The sequence below is a fragment of the Mus musculus genome, chromosome 15 (assembly GCF_000001635.26).
Source record: "Mus musculus strain C57BL/6J chromosome 15, GRCm38.p6 C57BL/6J".
Lineage (NCBI taxonomy): Eukaryota > Metazoa > Chordata > Mammalia > Rodentia > Muridae > Mus > Mus musculus.
The window spans coordinates 35,912,023-35,931,685 of record NC_000081.6 but is presented as its reverse complement, the minus strand read 5'-3'; the positions used below and the strand labels follow the sequence as shown (position 1 = coordinate 35,931,685).

At 45.0% G+C, this 19,663-nt stretch overlaps 1 protein-coding gene across 1 annotated transcript in view; it reads right to left on the bottom strand.

Moving 5' to 3' along the window:
* Positions 1-456: 456 nt before the first annotated feature.
* Positions 457-19,663, bottom strand: part of Vps13b (vacuolar protein sorting 13B) — a 560,112-nt gene continuing 540,905 nt past the window's right edge. The window contains exons 57-62 of the mRNA NM_177151.4: positions 16,736-16,912; positions 14,469-14,639; positions 8,323-8,499; positions 6,280-6,382; positions 5,396-5,645; positions 457-1,831 (exon numbers count right to left, since the gene is read on the bottom strand). Of these exons, the coding sequence (NP_796125.2) occupies positions 1,586-1,831; positions 5,396-5,645; positions 6,280-6,382; positions 8,323-8,499; positions 14,469-14,639; positions 16,736-16,912 (1,124 nt within the window). The 3' untranslated portion in view covers positions 457-1,585. The remainder of the gene's footprint in view (positions 1,832-5,395; positions 5,646-6,279; positions 6,383-8,322; positions 8,500-14,468; positions 14,640-16,735; positions 16,913-19,663) is intronic.

The following is a 19,663-nucleotide window of genomic DNA, read 5'->3' as shown; positions in this document are numbered from 1 at the left end:
TTTTTGGTTGTGAGCTTAGCCTTTAATGGCTGAGCTATCACTCCAGCCCAAGAGATGCCATTCTATAAAAATCTGTCCTTAGATTTCACTGCCAGTCTTTGGTATTGCTGTTGTCACCAGAAAGAAAGTTAATTGACGTACTATTAGAAAAATTATTTTTATTAATGAGCCAACAATATGTATAATGAATGTGAATATGTGTCTAATCCAGAAAAACACTTAACTAGTATTGAGGAATGTCTGATAGTCACTTAAAGTCTGAATGTAGATTTTGTGGCAGGGCCGTGTGCATCCTGGTTAAGAGTTCTAGGACTGCTGTATCCAGTGGACAGAATGAAAATGCAAATTTGGTCAGTAGTTCTGTTTAACTTGTTTAAGAAAGACTCAGTGAGTGAATTCTATTAAAATGGGGTATCCATGAAAACCTGCACAGAAAAAACTCACAGCACACCTTTATCCACGGTCAGTGATTCAGGAATACCTTTTATTATGTATATAATAATTTCCAGCAGTATGTAAAATTACCATAAGCCATACAAGAATCAGTACATATTTACATTCTTAAAAATAACTGTTCTTGAGTTTGACAAAGATGTTCTTTTCCTAAATGTGTAATAGACCAATTGCAGAGATGATCTTCATATTTGGTTTGAATTGTTCACCAAGGACTTGTTTTCCAGGACTAGTGCTGTAGTAGGGATGTGTGCTCAGCAGACTGAGGTTGTAGGTCAGTGTCCTTTGAAATCAGTGGCCCTGTCTTACTGCCACATTTCAGTTGAAGGGAAGGAACAGATTGCAGGCCTGTGCATGAATACCATCAGTGGGTAATGAGACCCTGAGAGTCACTAACTCCTGAAGGTAGTGGTGATGCCAGGTCATGCATCAAAGCCCTCCCTAGATGTTAAATAATACTTAACAGATACTAGGGATAGCTCCAGACTTTATCAAATCAATTCAACAGAGCAACTATCTGGACTGAAGTCACTGTCAGCCTTAAGGCTGGAGTCTTTAACTCATCCGCAAACAAACTTATAACCAATATGTTCTGTTCTTGTCGGTAGACACAAAGTGTTACTTTAGCTTAGTAAAACACAAACTTTCCAAAATATACCTGAGCAGTTAAAAGTCTGTCTTACTAGAAATCAGTAGAACACAGACTTTGAGTGGAATTCACATTGTTTTTTACTAAAAGAATGATATTGTAGTTAAGTAAAAAATTAAAGTGAAACAGCAGAGTTCTAAATATTACAGAGGTGGTGGAGTTTTATTTCTTGGTCTGTTTTCTAGGGCCTGTCCACATTTTACTATATGCAGATCACTAATAGATTAAAATTCCAGTGAGAACTTCTGATTGTGGCATAGAGAAGAAAGGTTTTCTGTGTATGGTAAGAACACAACATTTATAGGATTTTGCTGATCATTGGTTCTCCCATCTGGAATTTTTGTTTGTTTCTTTAGGGAGAACATAGATGTAAATTCCTACAAAACTAGTGTGGCCTTAACTAAAGTGCTGGCCTTGTGTCCATGTTGAATGTTAGAATTCAGTCTTGCACAGCAAAAACCAAACACCTCCCTTAAAGGGGACTCAGGAGAAGCCTTTCCTCAGGGCTTTATTCTTTACCATGGTAAATTTACTAATGAAGACCTGAGCAAAATGTGGGTCCACCAAATAATGGTATGTTTTAACAGTGGCAGGAGGAGGCTCCACAGCTACCACAGAACATGTCTGCATAGAAGAGCAGCTGGGGGCCAGGTGACAAGATGTTTTTGCAATGTAGTCCACGAGCCTCTTAAACTGTTGCTCTGACAGCCTCTCCCGGGCACCATCAATCTGGGTTCCAAAAACAAAGGGTCCTTAATTAGTTGACATCAAAATTACTTTCCTGTATCTACTTGTCCACTATGTCTCCTAGGTCATCTAGTAAGCCATTCTGTCTAAGTCAGCACTTCTGAGATAAAGCCACGCCAGTGCACTTTTAGCACACGCAACCAGATCTCCATGACACCGTCCGGATAACCTTTGAATAAATGGTTCATTTTGCATAAAGTTCCCATGTTTAAAGTTAACGATTTGATAAGGCACATTTGTCATTGCCTTTTACCAGAGAGCCCAGAACAAAGGTGAAAATACCTCTTTGGCTTAAATGTAGTCAGTATGCAACTCAGCATTCCAAAATAAAAAGTTGCCCTGGTTCCCAGAACCTCAATATTTGACAGAAGGCAGAAGAGTACGTCATGCAAACCAGTGGCTTTGGGCAGAACATTTTTAAAGAACAAAACCCCCACCTTCCTGAACTGTAACATTTTCTGTTTTTATAAATGCTAGGATTTAAAGCCAGAAAAAATAGAAAAACTGGGCAGAAGACAGGGAAATTTTTATGGCAAGAGGAGGATGCAAACTACATTTATAGTTCATAAAAGTCTGGCTCATCTTCAGTGGAGCAAGGAACTGAGCTAGATATACTACCTAAGTTCTTAAGGAGACTGTGAGGAAGCACCCATCAAAGGCACTTAGGGCCATAAATTCTTCCCACCCTGAAGTCCATAGCTATCTAGTGTGCAGATCAAGCCCACTGGAGAATGTGCAGTGGAGCAATGGTCTGCAGAATTTAGTAGCCACTGACCTTGTTTGGTGTGTGTGTGTGTGTGTTGTGTTGTGTTTTAACCTACTAAATACTGGCAAAGCCATTCTGGAAGAATTATAAACATTTTAACAAGGGTGTTTTAGTTCTCAGGGTTGTTGTAATATAAAGAATTTAAACAGGGCACAGAAAAAAATGTAGCTAAAAGTATAAAAAGTTGTAAAAGGCTACAGAAAACTGAAGGGCCCTGCCAGAGGGTTTGTGTTATAGCTTGGGCCTCACAGTTTTGAGCCTGAGAAAGGAAAGGAAACTCTTAAGAGTCAGTGACAGATGAAAGCTATGCAGCACCAGGCACAGGCCAGAGTGCTGACGATATCATTTGATGGGGCCAGAGCTCAGCTGGAGAGCTTTGAATAGACAAAAAGGCTTAATTGCTCCTCCTGAACAGCAGCACAGGAAAGCCCATGTTGTGAAAGGAACCTGGCCAAGGAATAAATTGACCTCCTGACTCATTTTGAGCCTCTCATAGGGGATTTTAATAATGTGCCAGGCATATTAAGCAATTATCCCTAAAAAATGACTGCATTTAACCAAGAAAAGCAATACTGATTTTAAAAATCCAAAACCTGCCATATTTGAATATGCTCAATGATGTCATTTACAAATTAATTCCTTCCAAAATTCAAAGGAGTTCTGTTTTTAGCCTCTAAGGTGAAAGGGCACGTTACAGAGCTTGAAATACTGCTCTTGGTTTTCACAGCAGAAACCTTTCTGACCAGGCTTTGGGTCTGGATTGTGTTAGGTTCTGATTTGAGCAGGACATGTAGAGAAAACAGACCATGCTTCCAACAGCTCTTCTCTCCTGTGGACACACTGCATTACAGTCCTCCCTCAAAGAAGGGGCTTCAAAAATTGCCCTGCAGCTTCAGTTTTCTTCACTGGGGTAGGCTAGAAGGGAGTGGTGAGTTGAAGGTAAGAATACAAGGGATCAATACTGAGAGTGCAGTGTGGAGCTTGATGCACTGGGTTATTTACTGTGCACAAGTCAGGTATGTGAGCGTGGTGCTTGCTTAGTGGGTTTCTTGAGGGACTGCTGAGTATCTGCCTCTGTAGCAGTCGTTCCTTCATCCCTAGGCATGAGCAGGTTTTGATGCTTCCATCTCTTTAGCTGGGTGAGTTCATAGCTTCAACCTTCAGTTTCTACAGGTCTCAGTCCCCTTCCCCTACTACCCTCAAATAGAGATGCAAATGAGGATGAAAATTAGACACCAGTAAAAGATCAATCTCATAGCTGAAGATCTGAAGTGTGTCTGTGCCAACTAAAGGCACACACACAAAATGGTCACAGATATTTCTTGGGACTTGGAGGTTTCTCTAGAACTAAGAACATGAAGACAGTGTTATTGTCTTTTGCCAAATCCTGTAGCCAGATCACTGTTGCTTTATTGTCAACTGGATCAGAAAATTTCTGGCAGAGCTAATAAAGTCAGCCTGGACATCTGACCCCTGTTTATTCCCAGAAAGTCATCAACTAAAAGCAGCAGTGCAGTATTGGTGCCAAATTCCAGCTTAAAGCCTGACTGATTATGGTCCAGGAAACGAGAGAGATCTTAGGAGAGGTTGTGGTTGGCTGCCTTCCATCTGCTCAGATAATTCTAGTATGAGGGAGACAGGATCCCATATCAGGACAAATATCATGAAAGAAGGAATTGGGCAGGCCCTGTGGGGATGGAGAGGGGGTAGTTTTGTAATCTTGGTTGTCACTCTTCAATTCCCCGCAAGGACTACCTCCATCTCATGGGAAAACAATTTCTAAAGAAACTTTGAAACCATCACCAGGGAGGTACACAGGAAGGGAGCAGTTTCCCAGTCAGTGTATCTGCTTATTATAGGTTGGACTGACTGGGTAATCAAGGCCACTCTGGTCAGGGCTCACTTTGGACTCCTGAGCATCTATTTTATGTAAATATTGCCAGGAGCTACTAGCTAGCACATCTAGAGTGCTGTCCCCAAAACCTAAGCTGTCCTCAGGAAGCACCCCTATTTACAGTACTGAGTCCTGTGTCATGCCCTTGTGGGACAAGGAAAACAGTTGCTGAATGTAAAACAGGAGAGACATATTCACTGAAGTTTACCAACCCTTGAGCTGGTCTAGGAACAGGGAAGGGGAACAACAGCAAAACCCCACCTCTTTTGTCAGTCTGCAAGCATTCAGCCTTCTGCCCTTGTACTGACTCCCTCCCTACACCCCTTAGCTTCAGCAGCCTTCTCTATCCCAGCACTTGTAGCTATCCTGTGTTGCATAGTCCAAAGGCCTCATTTGAATAGCAGTTGTGAGAACACTCACCCTTAAGTCTATTCTACCACCATCTTTTTTTGTTGTTTGTTTTTGTTTGTTGTTGTTGTTTTTTTTTGAGACAGGGTTTCTCTGTGTAGCCTTGGCTGTCCTGGAACTCACTCTGTAGACCAGGCTGGCCTCGAATTCAGAGATCCGCCTGCCTCTGCCTCCCAAGTGCTGGGACTAAAGGCGTGCGCCACCATGCCCGACATCTACCACCATCTTATTTCTAGTTCCTCACCCCTATGACAAATGAGTCATATTTCACAGAGAGACTCTCAGCCTGAGGCGAGTTCCTCTGACCATCTATTTGGTTTTTCTCTAAAGGGTTCAAAGCACTGCCTTCTACTCTACCTCAACTCCTTCACAATCCTTCCTGTCTCTCCTGGTCTCCTAGATGTCTAAGCACCAGTGATGAGGCTACATCTCAACTTCCTAAAAGCTAGCCCCAGTCATCCTGTTTTTGGAACTGTACCTCCACATCAGAGGCTACTCTTGGTTGCTTGAGCTGCACAGTGAGTAGGTTGTTTTGCTTGGTGTCCTGTGCACAGCTGATCTCTGTGATGGGGAAGGCTTGTTGTTGTGTGTCTTCACTGATGCTTACAACAAAGAGTACTTCTGATGTCAGCAGCAAGCACCCTTCATGCTCTTGGCCTGAACCCCTCACCAGAACCACATCCAAGGCCATGTGGACTTCTGGTCTACCCAAAGACTGAAGCATTTTCCTGTTTAAAAGGAAGAAGAGGTCAAGAGCAAGCCAGAAAGACCTTCACAACAGCTTTCACTGTTTATCAATGATTGGCGTATCCTCCACCCCCCCACCCAAAACCAAAAAACCAGCCATTCCCCATGGGCAAAGTAGACTGTTAACTTTAGCTTAGTATTTCTGTATTTGCTATAACTGGCTAAAAAAAAAAATTGGCAATTTTCAAGTTGGTTCTGGTCAAGTTGATTCTTGCTTCTGGAGAGAAGATTTCCTATGCTTCATTTAGCTATATTCTTCCCATGAGAAATGATACCCCAGTTAGAACTCTGGCTACCAGGGGGTCTTGATCCTTGCTTCAGGCCCAGATTTAAACAATGTGTATCCTTAAGACCAAGTAGAGGAGATGATTTTGTTTGGTCTTTGTTGCCCAAGCTGGCCTTGAACTGAAAATCTGCCTCTTAAGTGGTTCAACCATGACCAGCCCACAGAGCAGAGTTCTCTATCTAGGTTTAACCTGGAAAGAGCAGCCTTTCCCTGGAAATACCAGTGTCAAAAACAGCTGGTCCTTTGGTCTCCCCTGGACACATGTCCAAAGCCAGGGTCTGTCAGCAAACAGTGTAATATAAACTGAGCAAGTGGCTGAAGGATTTTACCAGACATATTTGACGTGGCTGTTTGGAGCCTGGTCAGCATATAGATGTGTTGGTTGGCACCGTTGTTTGGGAAGCTGAGAAAGTCCAGCTCCATGTAAAATACCTGCGGTGAGAAGCAAAAGAGGTTGACTACTTATTTTTTGGAAAACAGTTCTATGCTACAGCATGTTCTATCATAAGGCATTACAGATTCAAAACGAGGCCAATCTTTGGACGTAAGTGTAAACAACTGAGTCGCTAGGCTGATCTTGCCTTAGATGTACTTAACACTTAGAGCAGCAGTTTTGACCCTTTCACACAGATCGCCTAAGGCCATTGGAAAATGCAGATACTTACAACTCAAAACAGTAGCAAAATTATAGTTATGAAGTAGCAATGAATATAATTTTATGGTTGGGGGTCAGCACAACAGGAGGAACTGTATTAAACGCAGGGTCACAGCGTTAAGAAGGTTGAGAACCACTGGTCATGAATAGTATCTTCCATGCCATTTAAAACCTAGGTGTTTAAAAAGTATTACTTGACTTTGCTGCTTAATACAATATTTCTATCTCTGACATGAGTGTCTAAAAAACAAAAAGCCAGCTACGTACAAAGGCACATGGTTTGCCTAGATATAGTATTTAAATTTAAATGACTTAATCCAGCTGTTAAACAAGATTCTGTATACATTTATGAGTGCTCTTGGGACCTCTGGTTTATTACATGCTTTCTCTGGTGCCAGTACCAAGTGAGGGCACCCAGCAGCAGCCACATAAGCCTCCAAAGAGACTCTCCAGAACCAAAGATGGTACAGCATGTGTGCTTTCTGAGGGCTTGTAAATGTTTATAAACGAGGCATAGTCATTAGGCTAAGAGTTAGTGGTTTGTAAAACCTTCAGTGTGGTAATAAAAGTTTTACAAGAGTGATGGAAACCAAAAAGGCCATGTGAAGCTCTGCTCTGAGACGCTCTTACATAAGGCTGAGTTCCTAAGCCCTGGGAGCATGCTAAGAGACAATGGCATTTCTAAAACCCAGGCAACTTATGAAGTAGAGCTTTACTTCATTTGAGTTTGCAACAAAAAGAACACTTTTTTCTTAATAAGTAAGGGAGAGTTTAACTTTTCCACCTCTGAGATGTAGTAGTTTGTATTATCAGTTTCCCTGTGACTGAACCTGCCATCCACAGAAGATGGAAGTGGAGAGGTGAACAAAAGCATGGCTGTCAGTGTGGTCTCTCAAAGGATGCCCTGGATGTGTGCCCTGATGAGGCTCTTGTCAGGACTGAGGAGCACGATGCCTGCAATGATATGACCCGTTGATTGCCTGGCCAGATGTGCTCTCTGACAAGTGGGTGGCCCTTCCTGTGGTCTGAGATGTCAGCTAGCTCGTCTCTTGCCTGGATACATCAAGTTTTAAGTAGAAAGATAATTCTAATCACATGTTTACTGCAAGGTACTTTAATGTGCTCTGCTGAGAGTGCAGAAAGAAAGCAAGGGAAGACACAAGTACATTTGGGGGAATGTCCTGAAACTCTACAGCAAACCCCAGGTCTCCCAGCATCTGCTTGGGAAAAGGGATTTTAGCTGCACACTATGTGCCTTTACGCCCATTGGCCAGAAGACTTAGAACTGGAAGATGCAGCTGATCCCAAAGATGAGCGTGCATGCCTTCTCCTTCTCTCCACAGATGTCCTTCTGACTTAGGAAGGTCTGTCCACCCCAATTTATCCCAGAAGAGAGTAATCATCCTTTTCTGTTACCATGCTGTTTGGAATTTCTAACTTGTTATTTTTATTAACAAAATAAATAAATATTTTAAATTAAAATCTATTAATTGCACTGTAAAAAACTGGCATGGAATATCTGAAATTACTCATTGATGTTACTGCTTGGTAGTGTTCATACTCTGTAAGTAAACACTGGGATACAGAAAAGTGAGCTATTGTTTATTCATTTGCTGTCTCACCTTGTGCCCATGTGAAAGGCTAGATTCAGAGGACCCAAGTAGGAATGCACATTATTGAGTTGGCCTGATTGTTTATTTTTCTTAAACCTACTCACCGTAGCCAGTCTGTGACACAAGTTCTGCAGCTCCCCCAATGGGTTTGGTGAATACCCCCATGATTCCTTTCCCCACGCCTGAGATGACACCTTTGGCCTTATGTCCTGCTGAAGCCTGGGTCTCAGATGTTTTCTGAAAGTTCTGCATTGGCTGATCAACTATCCCAGCAATTGCACCTGAAATAACAAAAGCGTTCAGTGAGGACAGAGCTTAGATACTCTTAGTCTGGAGCTCAGTTTGCCCTAGAGTGAAATGACTCTCTACCCTCCTTAGGCGGTCTTATTTACTTATAATCTAAGTACGCTGAGGGACAGCTATACTAGAGGGTTCCTCATAAACAATGCTGAGATTGGGTTTGGTTCACAAGCTAGGACCTAGACGTTCGAGACTATTCCAGAGTGTTACCCGTGCGCTTTTCTGCAGAAAGAAGGGCACAGGTTTGGGAGAGAGCATTGTCATGAGAGCCTGCATAGCCTAATAGACTTGACTGTGTGGGTGTGGAGAAGGGTACCTGTGGAGGTGCTTTCCTCTAGTGCTTCCTGCCTTACTTCCTTGAGACAGGGAGTCCATAGCTTCTGAAGCTTGTGGTTTGGGCTAGGCTGGTGGGCCAATGAGCGCCCAGGATCTATCTGCTTGTCCCTCCCCTTTGTTGGGCTATAGTTAGTAGCTATGCCCTGCTATTTTACAGGGCTACTGGGGATTTCAACTGAGGTCCTTAGGATTCCACGGCAGGCACTCCTATTCACTGACCTAGTTCTCTTCTCCCAACTTAAAACAATTATTTTCTAATAATTCAACATTATCACTGCTAATATTTAATGAAAGTAATTATTGACAGATTATTTTTGTTATGGCTTGCCTATTAAGTGTTTATGAACTGAGCATTGTACAAAGGCCTCCATCCATGTGAGGTCATTTAATCCTTACAATCCTATTAGTAAGGCCAAGAGGTTGAGGGATTTTCCCAAGGCCGCACAACTATTGAGTGGCTGGGCCGGGATTTGAGTCCAAGGAGTTTGAGTTATTTGCTTATGCAGTTTATCAAACAGGTTCCTTGCTAATATTGAAAAAACAGTATTTCTGACTTGATTTGAGGTTTGGCTGTACTCTTGACTTCAGAGTAGCCAGGACACCACTGCCTGCCTCACACACTGCTGTGCTGATTTACCATTGGAGTGAACTGAAGGCAGGTTACAAATGAAAGGCGTCCCTCTGCCACCCATTCATTGTCTAACTTCAGGGGTTATTGAAAAGGTCAGGAAAGGGCTTGTGGGTCCTGACTTCACCACACAGCAGAGGGCTCCTCAACTCAGCAGAGATTGTATTTATAATTCCTGACAGCTCCTTGTTTTCAGACTGACCCTGGCAGGAATAATGCAAATGTACAACCCCTTGGTAGAGATTTTAGTGCATGTCAAATCCCATTATTCCAAATGGCACCAATTCAAAGTCTCTGGGGGTAAAAGGAGATTTCCAGGTCTCCGTTAATGACCTGCTAATTTCAAGCAACACTTCATTGAGCAAAATACACTGAAATAAAAGACTAGTTCCTTCAGATCATATCCAAGGGCATGGCTTTTCACAGGTTGCAGCCACTTGGTTTTTAACAGAGACATTTAAGTTTATGAATTGGCAGATTAGGAATTTGCCAGAGGCGACAGCCTAGGGTAATACTACCCCAGCCTAAAGAAGTGATGGACTGAGGGAGACAACAGCTTCCAGTGGCCCAGTGTGTCTGTGCTCCTAAGCACAGTGTCACGCAGGAGTGCTAGAAAGCAGCCTAGGCAACTGGGCTGTCAGTGGTTGAGAAGAATCCTTCAGCTGAAGGATGGCGGGCTTGTCTGCTCTCCACTTGAACGAGCAACAAGCCCTGGGCTTGGAGTCTTTGTTTCGCAGTGGTTTGTGGAGTGTTTCTGAGTCATTACAGAGGCAAGGGTAGCTTTGACTTCCCGGTCCTTATGTCTGCACCTAAGAGCTCAGGTAAGTAATTGGAAGTACAGCAAATTGTTGCCAATGTTTCTGCTGGGAAGCCCTTTTCCAAGTGTGGCTTTCATGATAGCTGCTATTGACTTGGGTTGGGGGTAGGTGTCTGCCTCATTTAGGATCTTCCTCCATTTCCCTATCATGTGTCAGACCTAACCTATGTAAGGAACATGCCCTTTATAGATGATAATACCCACATGGGGTGCTCGCTTCTGTCCCCTTTAGTGTAAAGAGGTACCTCAGTGAAACTCCCTTGATTTCTGCCTTTTTGTATTTACTGAAGGCTCCAATTGCAGTGGCTTTGATAGACGCACTACTGGGACAGCCAGAAAAGACTCACTCTAAGACAAAGTGGTATATCCTGCCTGTTAGAGAAGGATTCGTCAGGTCACTTGCCTCCAGTCCAGTCCCAGACTACAATGGTACCAGCCACCCTCAGACAGCTCACTGACCACCAGGTGCCATGGGCTCCTGCTTTGTACTAATAATAGTATTGAGAACAGAGGCTCTGAAGATGAACAGCAATCCCATCGTCTGTAAATCTGGCTGGAGGGAGGCAGCTTCTCAGGGCTTTAGGAGGCCAAGTCCCATAACTGTTAAATTACTTACTGTCATGCTCTCTACTCTAAGGCTTTGGGTAGTGGAAACCGATCTCAAGAACTGTCTGTTGGCAACGGGCCTGTGGAGTAGGTGGCCACACGGAGAGTGCTATAATGTGATGAAGTGAGTGGAGGAGGCAGGAGGGCACTGTGGGTGGGGCACACACTGTGGACTGAGCCAGGCCTGAGTGGGGCCTCGCAGCGGTTTCCATGCTCTAAGCTGTGGGAGGCCTGTCCTGAAGAAACAAGGAACTACTGAGTGCTTTCTTCTCCTCTTCTGACTTGCCCTGGAATCAAGGGCACTTGCTACTAATCTATTTTGATGGCAGCTTATCACACAATGCAGGCTTGTTGCTTTTGTTGTTGTTCACAGTAGTGGTATAGGTTTAAGCTAGGACACCATGCTGCTGGGGTATCTACAAGTGAGACCTGCACAGTGCTTGGGGCCAGCTTTTCTTGTCAGAGCAGATAATCAAACCAGGAAGCAATTAAACTTGAATCTGTCAATCTGCAAGTCCCAAATAAAAACCCAACTTCTGGTAGCAGGTTTGATGTCCAAGGGACTCCACAAGTGTACCTCCTCGTTTGCTCTTGATCTAACTAGTATAGGCCTGTTCTGTTGGGATTCTGAAAGCTCCAGCTCCTCCCCTTCCTCCTGGTGTGAAAAATAGAGGTGGACTCAGCACAACAGCATCAGTTCAGCTGGGCAGCAGTTCCCTTGGTGGGTGGAAGAGCCAGGGCTTAGGGGACCGTGGCAGAACTGGGACATGGAGGTAGCCGTCTTTTCCCAGGTAGGCTCTAGGGCACAGAAGTGTGTGTGGCATTCGGGGAAGTGAGGTGGATCTGGCATGTGTAAGCAAAGCCTGTGCCAATTCTGCAGGCCCACAGTTTCCAAACATAAATTAAAGCGCGTGCAAAAGCCCTGGTGGCCTCACAGACTTGGAGCCACATAGCTTGAAGTAGCTACAGAAGTCTTTGGGCTTTCAAGTGCTTCATAACACTCGTGTCCCCAACAGGGCAAAAAGGGGGCGCATTTAGGGGAAACGCATTTCTCCTGCCCTTGGAACTCTCAGTTGTTTACTGTCCTGTTCTGATTGTTTCTAGGTGGGGAGCCCTGAGAGAAGGTGGTATAAAGGTTCTTGCTGGGTAGCCACTAAAATTTAACACCAATACTGTTAATATGGAGAATAAAAAAGGAGGTAAAGTGTTTGGTCAACCAAAGACATGCTATAAATAAATTCTCATTAACAGAGTGCTTATCTAAAGAAAAATCTGTGCAGCTAGAACTGCAGTCCTCACTGTGGGCTTCAATTATTATATAACAACCTCAGTAAGGCACTGAGTTACATGTGGCAATTTTAAATACTTTCTGGGGACCAATTTGAAATGGTGACATTGAAACTTGCTTGTTTCTCTTCTTCCTGGCACACATCTGGTATGTTGGGACCAGGCATTATAGGACAGCTTGTATATTCTGTGACATAGACAGGCTCTTGAACCCTTGGAGGAAAGGAAGTCACTTTACCCCAGCTGGAGCCATTCATTGTAAACTCTGAAAAGTCCAGAAATGTTGGCAGCTCTGGAGGGAGTAGGTATTAGTCTGGATTGGGTCCCGGGGGCCCAAGATGGCTAGTATTAGGGCAACTGAGAGTAGGAGTAGGGAAGACGTTTACCTGGGAGTAGGAGAGGCAGACAGCACATGAAACTATTGCCGTCCTCAGCCCAGTGGAGGTTAGTCAGTAAGACATCACGAAAGCTTTCTACCAGAGGAAGTTAGACAGTGGCCAGAGCTTTTCCTTCTGGGAAGAGTATGGAATCTTGGGGCCAAAAGGGAGTCAGGACAAGGATGGAGACAGCCTGTGACAGTCAGCTCAGATCTCTTAGATAGGTGAAGAAAGCAATCATTTCCAAAGGAAAGGACATTTAAGGCAACAATTTTAGCTTAAAATAATCCAAAGTCTCCAAATAACAAGCTTGTGCCCCCCAAGATAACTTTATTATTATTGATAACTACTTCTGGACAGAGTATCTTCATTGGACTAAACTTCCCCAAGAATGTGCCTGTGGTTGCTCAAATGCTACTCTTGAGTCAGGACAATGTTTAGTCTCTATGATTGCAGAATATAGCACTAATTAGTTTCGACTCTGTGTGTGCCCTGTGGCCCCTACCTGTTCATTGTTTCTAACAACTGTATTATCAGCTCCAGTTTATAAACAAATCCAGGATTAAAGAAGTTAAACACTTACCTAAGGTCACAAAGAATGGACTTGGGAAAAAAAAGAAAGAAAAACACCGAGCGTGGTGGCGCACACCTTTAATCCCAGCACTCGGGAGGCAGAGGCAGGTGGATCTCTGAGTTCGAGGCCAGCCTGGTCTACAAAGTGAGTTCCAGGGCAGCCAGGGCTACACAGAGAAACCCTGTCTCAAAAAACAAAAACAACAACAACAACAACAAAAAACAAACAAAGAAAGGACTTGGATAACCTATCTTGGAGTCCAGGGCCCTGAGGGACACAGTCTACCCACTGCCACACCGTCCTCCCCAAAGCAAGCAAGGGGACTGCTGGTTTACCTACTGGCCCCACTTTCCACTCATTATCAAATGACATACCCCACACCACAAACTGTTAGTGCTTAACTAGTCTCTGGCAAGTCAACCTGCACTTGTAACATTGTACCACTTCCTCCCACAGAGAAGTTCCTCTGTGCTGGTGAGGCTCTGCACTGCACAGACACCAGAACAAGGGAGGAGGAAACCTTTCAGGCTCATCTCTTCCACTCTGGCCTCTACACTTCCACGGTCACTTTGATCTCTACACTACATACTCCCTCAGATGCTAGAAAGGCAGGGTGCCAAGCAGTATAGTTTTAAATTCCTTTGAAAGCAAATAAACAAAAACACCCTTGAAAAATCCTGCTCTGTAAATTTCTAACTCTGAAGTTTTCTTTTTATAGATTTTCCCAAAGCAACTTATTTTCAAACACTTGATCCTTTGCAATACCCATGGAAATCTTCCCCTCTAACTATACCACCGGGCTGCTTGACAAACAATAATTGCTTGGAGATGGGCTGATCTGAAATAAAGAAATCCAAGGGGGTGGGGGAAGGAAGCTGGCTCCTGACTACAGTTTACACAGCACGTGCACACTGCTCAAGTGCTGCTCAAACAAAGCAAGCAGCCATGCTAAGGGGAAGTAGATGCTTTCCCAAGGTTGCTGGGAACTCACTTCTCAAAGTGCTTAGGGGTGTCCTGTGCCCTCGTCCTTTGCTTTGGAGATTGTATACCAAGACCCATGTTAAGTAGGGAAGATGGAGCACAGGTATTGTGTCTGGTAATCTCCTCCCCAGGCAGTCCTGAGGTAGCCCTGCTAAGGAGCAGCACCACACTGTAGAACTGCTCCTGCCCTAGTGCTCCTCAGATGCACTGCCAGGGACTGTTCCTTCATAGCTCAGTTCTATTTATGAAAGGTCGCGAACTCCACAACCACTCCCACGAGAAGCCACGTGGCCATCCCTGGAGCTTCCAAAGCTGAATGCAGACAGGAGTATCGAGTCTCTTACCGAGCAGGCTGATGCCCAGTCTGGACAGGCCCTGTCGCAGTCCTTCACCTAGGCTCTCAGGGAGCTGCCGCCGCCACTCCTCCTGCCGGTTGTAGTGCTCCTCGTCCAGCGAGAGCCGGCCCATATTCCGGGCCAGGCTGGTGGCCAAGTTGGTGATGGATGTCAAGGCACCTGCGGGCACAAGAGCATGGGCTGGTTCCCTTCAGGTGGCAGCCAGGGTTTGTGAGGTGGGATGAGAAGACATGCCAGCAGCACTGAGTGGCTAAGACCTTTGCACCTTGCCAATAATTTCTCAAGACTTGGGGGAAAGATTTTTGAAGTCCTCTATGGATCCAGTTTTAAGAGATTAAAGTCCGACCGCTGACTACATGCCTAGCCTACCTATGTTTCTGAGCTCATTTTACAGGTTATGTTTAAGGTTATACTCCTTAGTCCCAGGTAGATTGTCAAGAAATGTTTCCACTTTACAACTTGTGAATTCACTGTTCCCTTTTCTTCCTCTGGTCTCTTTTTTGTTTGTTTTTTCAAGACAGGGTTTCTCTGTATAGTCCTGGCTGTCCTGGAACTCACTTTGTAGACCAGGCTGGCCTTGAACTCAGAAATCCGCCTGCCTCTGCCTCCCAAGTACTGAGATTAAAGGCGTGTGTCACCACGCCCGGCCCTCCTCTGCTCTCTTATACAGGCTTACATCAGCTTTGAACTTGTGATCTTCCTCAGCAAGCGTGACCGCACCTGGTCATGACTTCAGTCTTAATAAAGGGAGAAAGTAAACTCTATCACTTGGTATTCTGAGGGAAAAACCCTATTTGCTATAGAAGATTTATGAAGTTTTGGTAATCTGGACATTGACTGATAGAAAAGTCAACAAAGGAACCCAGGCAATGATTCTGTTTGGTTTTCCTAAAAAAAGACAACTTCCCATGCTCCAACAGTCCCAACTGCTCCAGCAAGTACATATGGATCTCAGCAGCAAAACCAGAAGACACCAATAGAGAAGAAATGGCAGGTCCCACTTCTGAAGCTATCATTTTTACCTGTGGTCTGAACACATAAGATACCCAGACACACTCAGACAGATGAACACACAGACTTGAACACATAGACACACATACAGACATGAATCACAGACACACACAGATGTATGAACACAGACACACACAGACATATAAACACAGAGACATATGAACACACAACACAGACAGACACACACACAGACACACACACACACAGACAACCCCCCCCCCCCCCGATTTTGCTAAGATGGGAGAACAAATGTAAGAAGCAGTCAGGATGCTAAATAAGCTGAGCTACAGTTTAACAGGTGTTTGCTGTCCTATTGTAAAACACAAACACCAGAACCTCAGAGGACCCATGGCAGGACTGAGAAGCCCACCAGGCACACATCTGTGAGTTTCTAGTCCGCTCCCAGGCCTCCCGGGATCTGGGGCTGGGGGAGGCTCCCTTTCATTGTCCATGGAATTTGTTTTTATTACTCTGGCTGCTCTCTTGCCAACCCCCCACCAGGAGCCCCCACCCTCACTATGGATCATGGAGTCTCATATTTCAAGCCTAAGTCTTCTTTTGAGGTCTTCTAGAGTCTTCAGTAACCTGCCCACTCATAACAGAGTTATGGTATTGTCTACAGTAAAATGCCTTTTATGGGCAAGAAGGCCTTTGCCCTGTTTTCTCTGCCTCCCGCTGAGAAGAAAAGGGGACTCAGATGGCCCTTGTTAGTTCCCTGGTCACTGCCAACCTGACCAAAATATCGAGCAAACACTGGATGAAATGAAAACATTCTCCTGGTGGGAAGCAGTTTAGCCTCCATGCCTGATGACCTGTCTGGACCACAAGATGGCACTGTGGATGTAGGGAGTGGGAGTAAAGCTGGCTTAGCAGTCAGCTTCCCCACTACAATGAGTCCATGTCCTTAGACAGCTATGACAACTGTATCTGCATTTTAGAAACATGATGAGGCAACTGGTGTGGGAGCCCTGCTGCTTAGCAGAGGTCACAAACACTGTCAGTATTTCTATATTTATTGTATAGAATAACAGTGGAGCCAGTTTGTGTTTTCTCAATGAGAACGTTTCTGAAACATTTTTAAACACTACAGGCAAGCAGTGATTTGTTTAAAACATGAGCTTTGCTATCATCCCAGCATTTCACAGCAAGTTAACACAACAGAAGCTGCAGGCTGGGTGAGCAAACTGAACAGCATGAACGCTTGAAACACAAGACAAGGCCCTGCAAGGACCGGCACCCGCTACCTTTGGAAATGTGCTTGACGAATGATGTGGTCCCTCTGGAGACTCCGCTCACGAAGGCTCCTGGGCCTCGGGTCAATCCCTCATATGGAAGCCTGAAGAAGTCCGAGATCCCATTCCCAATGCTTCTCACTAAGCTGGCGGGGCTGCCGAGGATTTCCAGAGACCCCACCACCCAGCCTGCAACACAAAGGGAAGGGGTTATTGAGACCTTGAGTTCAGCACTTTCAACACTCATGAAAAGTGGCCTGCTTTCTCTAAAATTCCCTTTCCACACTAGAACGAAGGGTGTATGACACCCATAAGCTTCTTTGGAGCAAAATATGGGAAATCATATCTGTGAATTCATAAATGGTGAACTTTCATACTTTATAAATCACAGTGTTCCTCTGGCAGCCTTGCAAATGGCTTTAATATGACTTCTGTGCCCAAGCCTCCTGTACTCCTGTAAAGGGAGCCATGTGCAGAGAACACCTCCAGCTCAGTCAGGCACTCTGGGCTGCAGGTGCTCACAGACTGAGATGTTTCTCCCTATCTGTCAGGGCGGCGGCGGCAGCAGCAGCAGCAGCAGCAGCAGCAGCAGCAGCAGCAGCTGCCTGGTGGTGAGAAGCCAGATGCTAAAATAGGGTATTGCAAAAGGGATGCAAGCTTTGACAAGGATGGAGGGTTCTTTTTAATCTTTCACAATCCTATCAAGCTGAGTACTTCTCTTAGAGTGGAGCTAGAGCCAAACAAATGTCTCTCCTTCAACCCTATTGGGCTGTGTAAACATCGGTGACAGGGACACACTGATTAGGTTAGCGAGAGGGAAGTGCTCCCCCACCCATGTCCCAGGAGCGTGGCTTTGGGTCTGCTTTCCTATTTAAATTCAGACTTGCCAGGAGCTGGCCTGCTCCAGTGGCTTGCTCACAGCCTTCTGCCTTTTCCCTTCCGCCTGGGGTGGGGACTGAGGGCTTGTAAGCCCAGAGGACTCCAGGGGCAGGCAAAGACCAGGGGCAGGGAGAGGAGAGATCTGAAAAAGCAACTTCCTTTAGGAATCTTTATGCCAAACTCAGTACTGTGGCCTTTTTATTGGGAAGGCTGTGAGGTAAGGCAAAGGATGGGAACTGTTCCCTCTCTCAATAGCAAGTCTCTGTGACAGAGATCCTCAGTTAAGTCACCAACCGAAGAGGGAGGCCAAGTCCCCAGGTCACTATCAAAGCAGAGAGCTTCCTAAAGTAGAGAGCATAGGACTGGCATAAATGTTGAGCCCTTTTCTGGAGCATTAGGGTGACAACATGGCTGTCAGTCATTAGGACTGACAAATGAAGAGCCACGTGGGGCCAAGGCACTGCTCATGGAATCCCCCAAGCACAAGGCCAACAGTGCCACCATCACCCTGCAAGTGTGCCTGACCACTGAGCTGCTGGGGGTCAGAGCTGTATGGATACAGGAGGTAGATGACAATCCCACTTGATGTGTGTCTACAGTATCTCTACTGGCAGGAATCAGAGGACACTGAAGTGAGATTTTGTTAGTAAGACATTCACAGTCTCTGGCTGAAAAATTTAGGAGTAGGGTTTCCAACCTAGGTTAGTTTACTTGATCTCTGCCCATCTCAATCAATCAATCAATCAATCAATCAATCAATCAATCAATCAATGGTCCTGTGGAATAAGTTATTCCTCTTCTTAGAGGATCTCCCAGAATGATCACAGGTTCCATCTGATGGCTGGTTTAGAGACCTTGGTTTCCCTGACACATGTGAAAGAGTCTCCTGTCAGGCTCCAGTGAAGCTTCCTTCAGGTCTGGGAACATAGAGGGCATACAGGGGAAGGCCCACGTTGACTCTTAATCCCATCTGGCTGCTGAGAGTCCTTTCCTATTCTTCCTAACCATATGGAAGGTGTACCGCTGATCAGTAAATCTGTGATCAGTAAAGCCTGAAGCCACCAGAGGGCTGTTTGTGGATGGAGATTCCACTTGGTGGCATCCAGGCTAGACAAAAAGACAGAGAGTATACAAGGATGCTCTTTACTCTTTTCTCAGAGGTGAGTGAAGTGGCCTCAGCACCCAGCAGGCATGGGTTCCAGACTCGCCGTCGAGCTTTGGCCACCTGCACTACACTGACATTGCCTGAGTGTGTACTGCTGTATAGTGCACAAGCTGTGCCCAACGTGCTGCTGACTTTAAAATGTTTACTACTACTCCTAATTTATGTGGCTGTGGGTGTGCAAAGGTATACACCTGTGGCGGCTAGGGGACAACTTGTAAGTCCTTTCCTTCCACTCTTACCCACTCAACTGGACAGCGGCCATCTTGCTGGCCTATTTATTCTGCATATTTAAGGGATAAATGGCAAGAACACACATAATTCTTCAGTATTTTCAGGCTACAAGTAGTTGGATCTGCAGATGTGAACCCAAGGATGCAGAGGTTCATCTGCATATTTTTGGCTTAGTTGTTTGGAAATCTTGTGGGTGATCTGAGTCTATGAGAGTGGGAGCTGGAGGTAGGCAAGAACCTTGAGAAATTCTCAAGCCCACATTCCTCCCTTTGAATGGAGCTACTCATTTCTAGTTAGCAGTTATGGGTTTTTAAAGCCTCTTCAAATGACTCCACAGACTTCCCCAGAAATGAGGTCATGGTGTTTTAAGCATCCCAGCCAGGAACCTTGAGTCCAGTGGGTAAATGCAGCCCTAAGTGAGATGGACACAACCCACTCCCTCCTGGCTAGCCCTCATCCGTTCTCTACAGGAATGCTAGTCCATTCTCTTTGGGCCTGCCAGCCACCCTCCCCGTGGCCTTTCTATTTCTCAATGCTCCAATGACTTTTCTTTCAAGTAATATTCAGTTTTAGTGACAATGTTTTCAATTTCAATTTCAGCTTTGGTGTTAAAATTTCTTTCCTGCTGTATATTGAAAATGAGACAATCACAGGATTTCTAACTA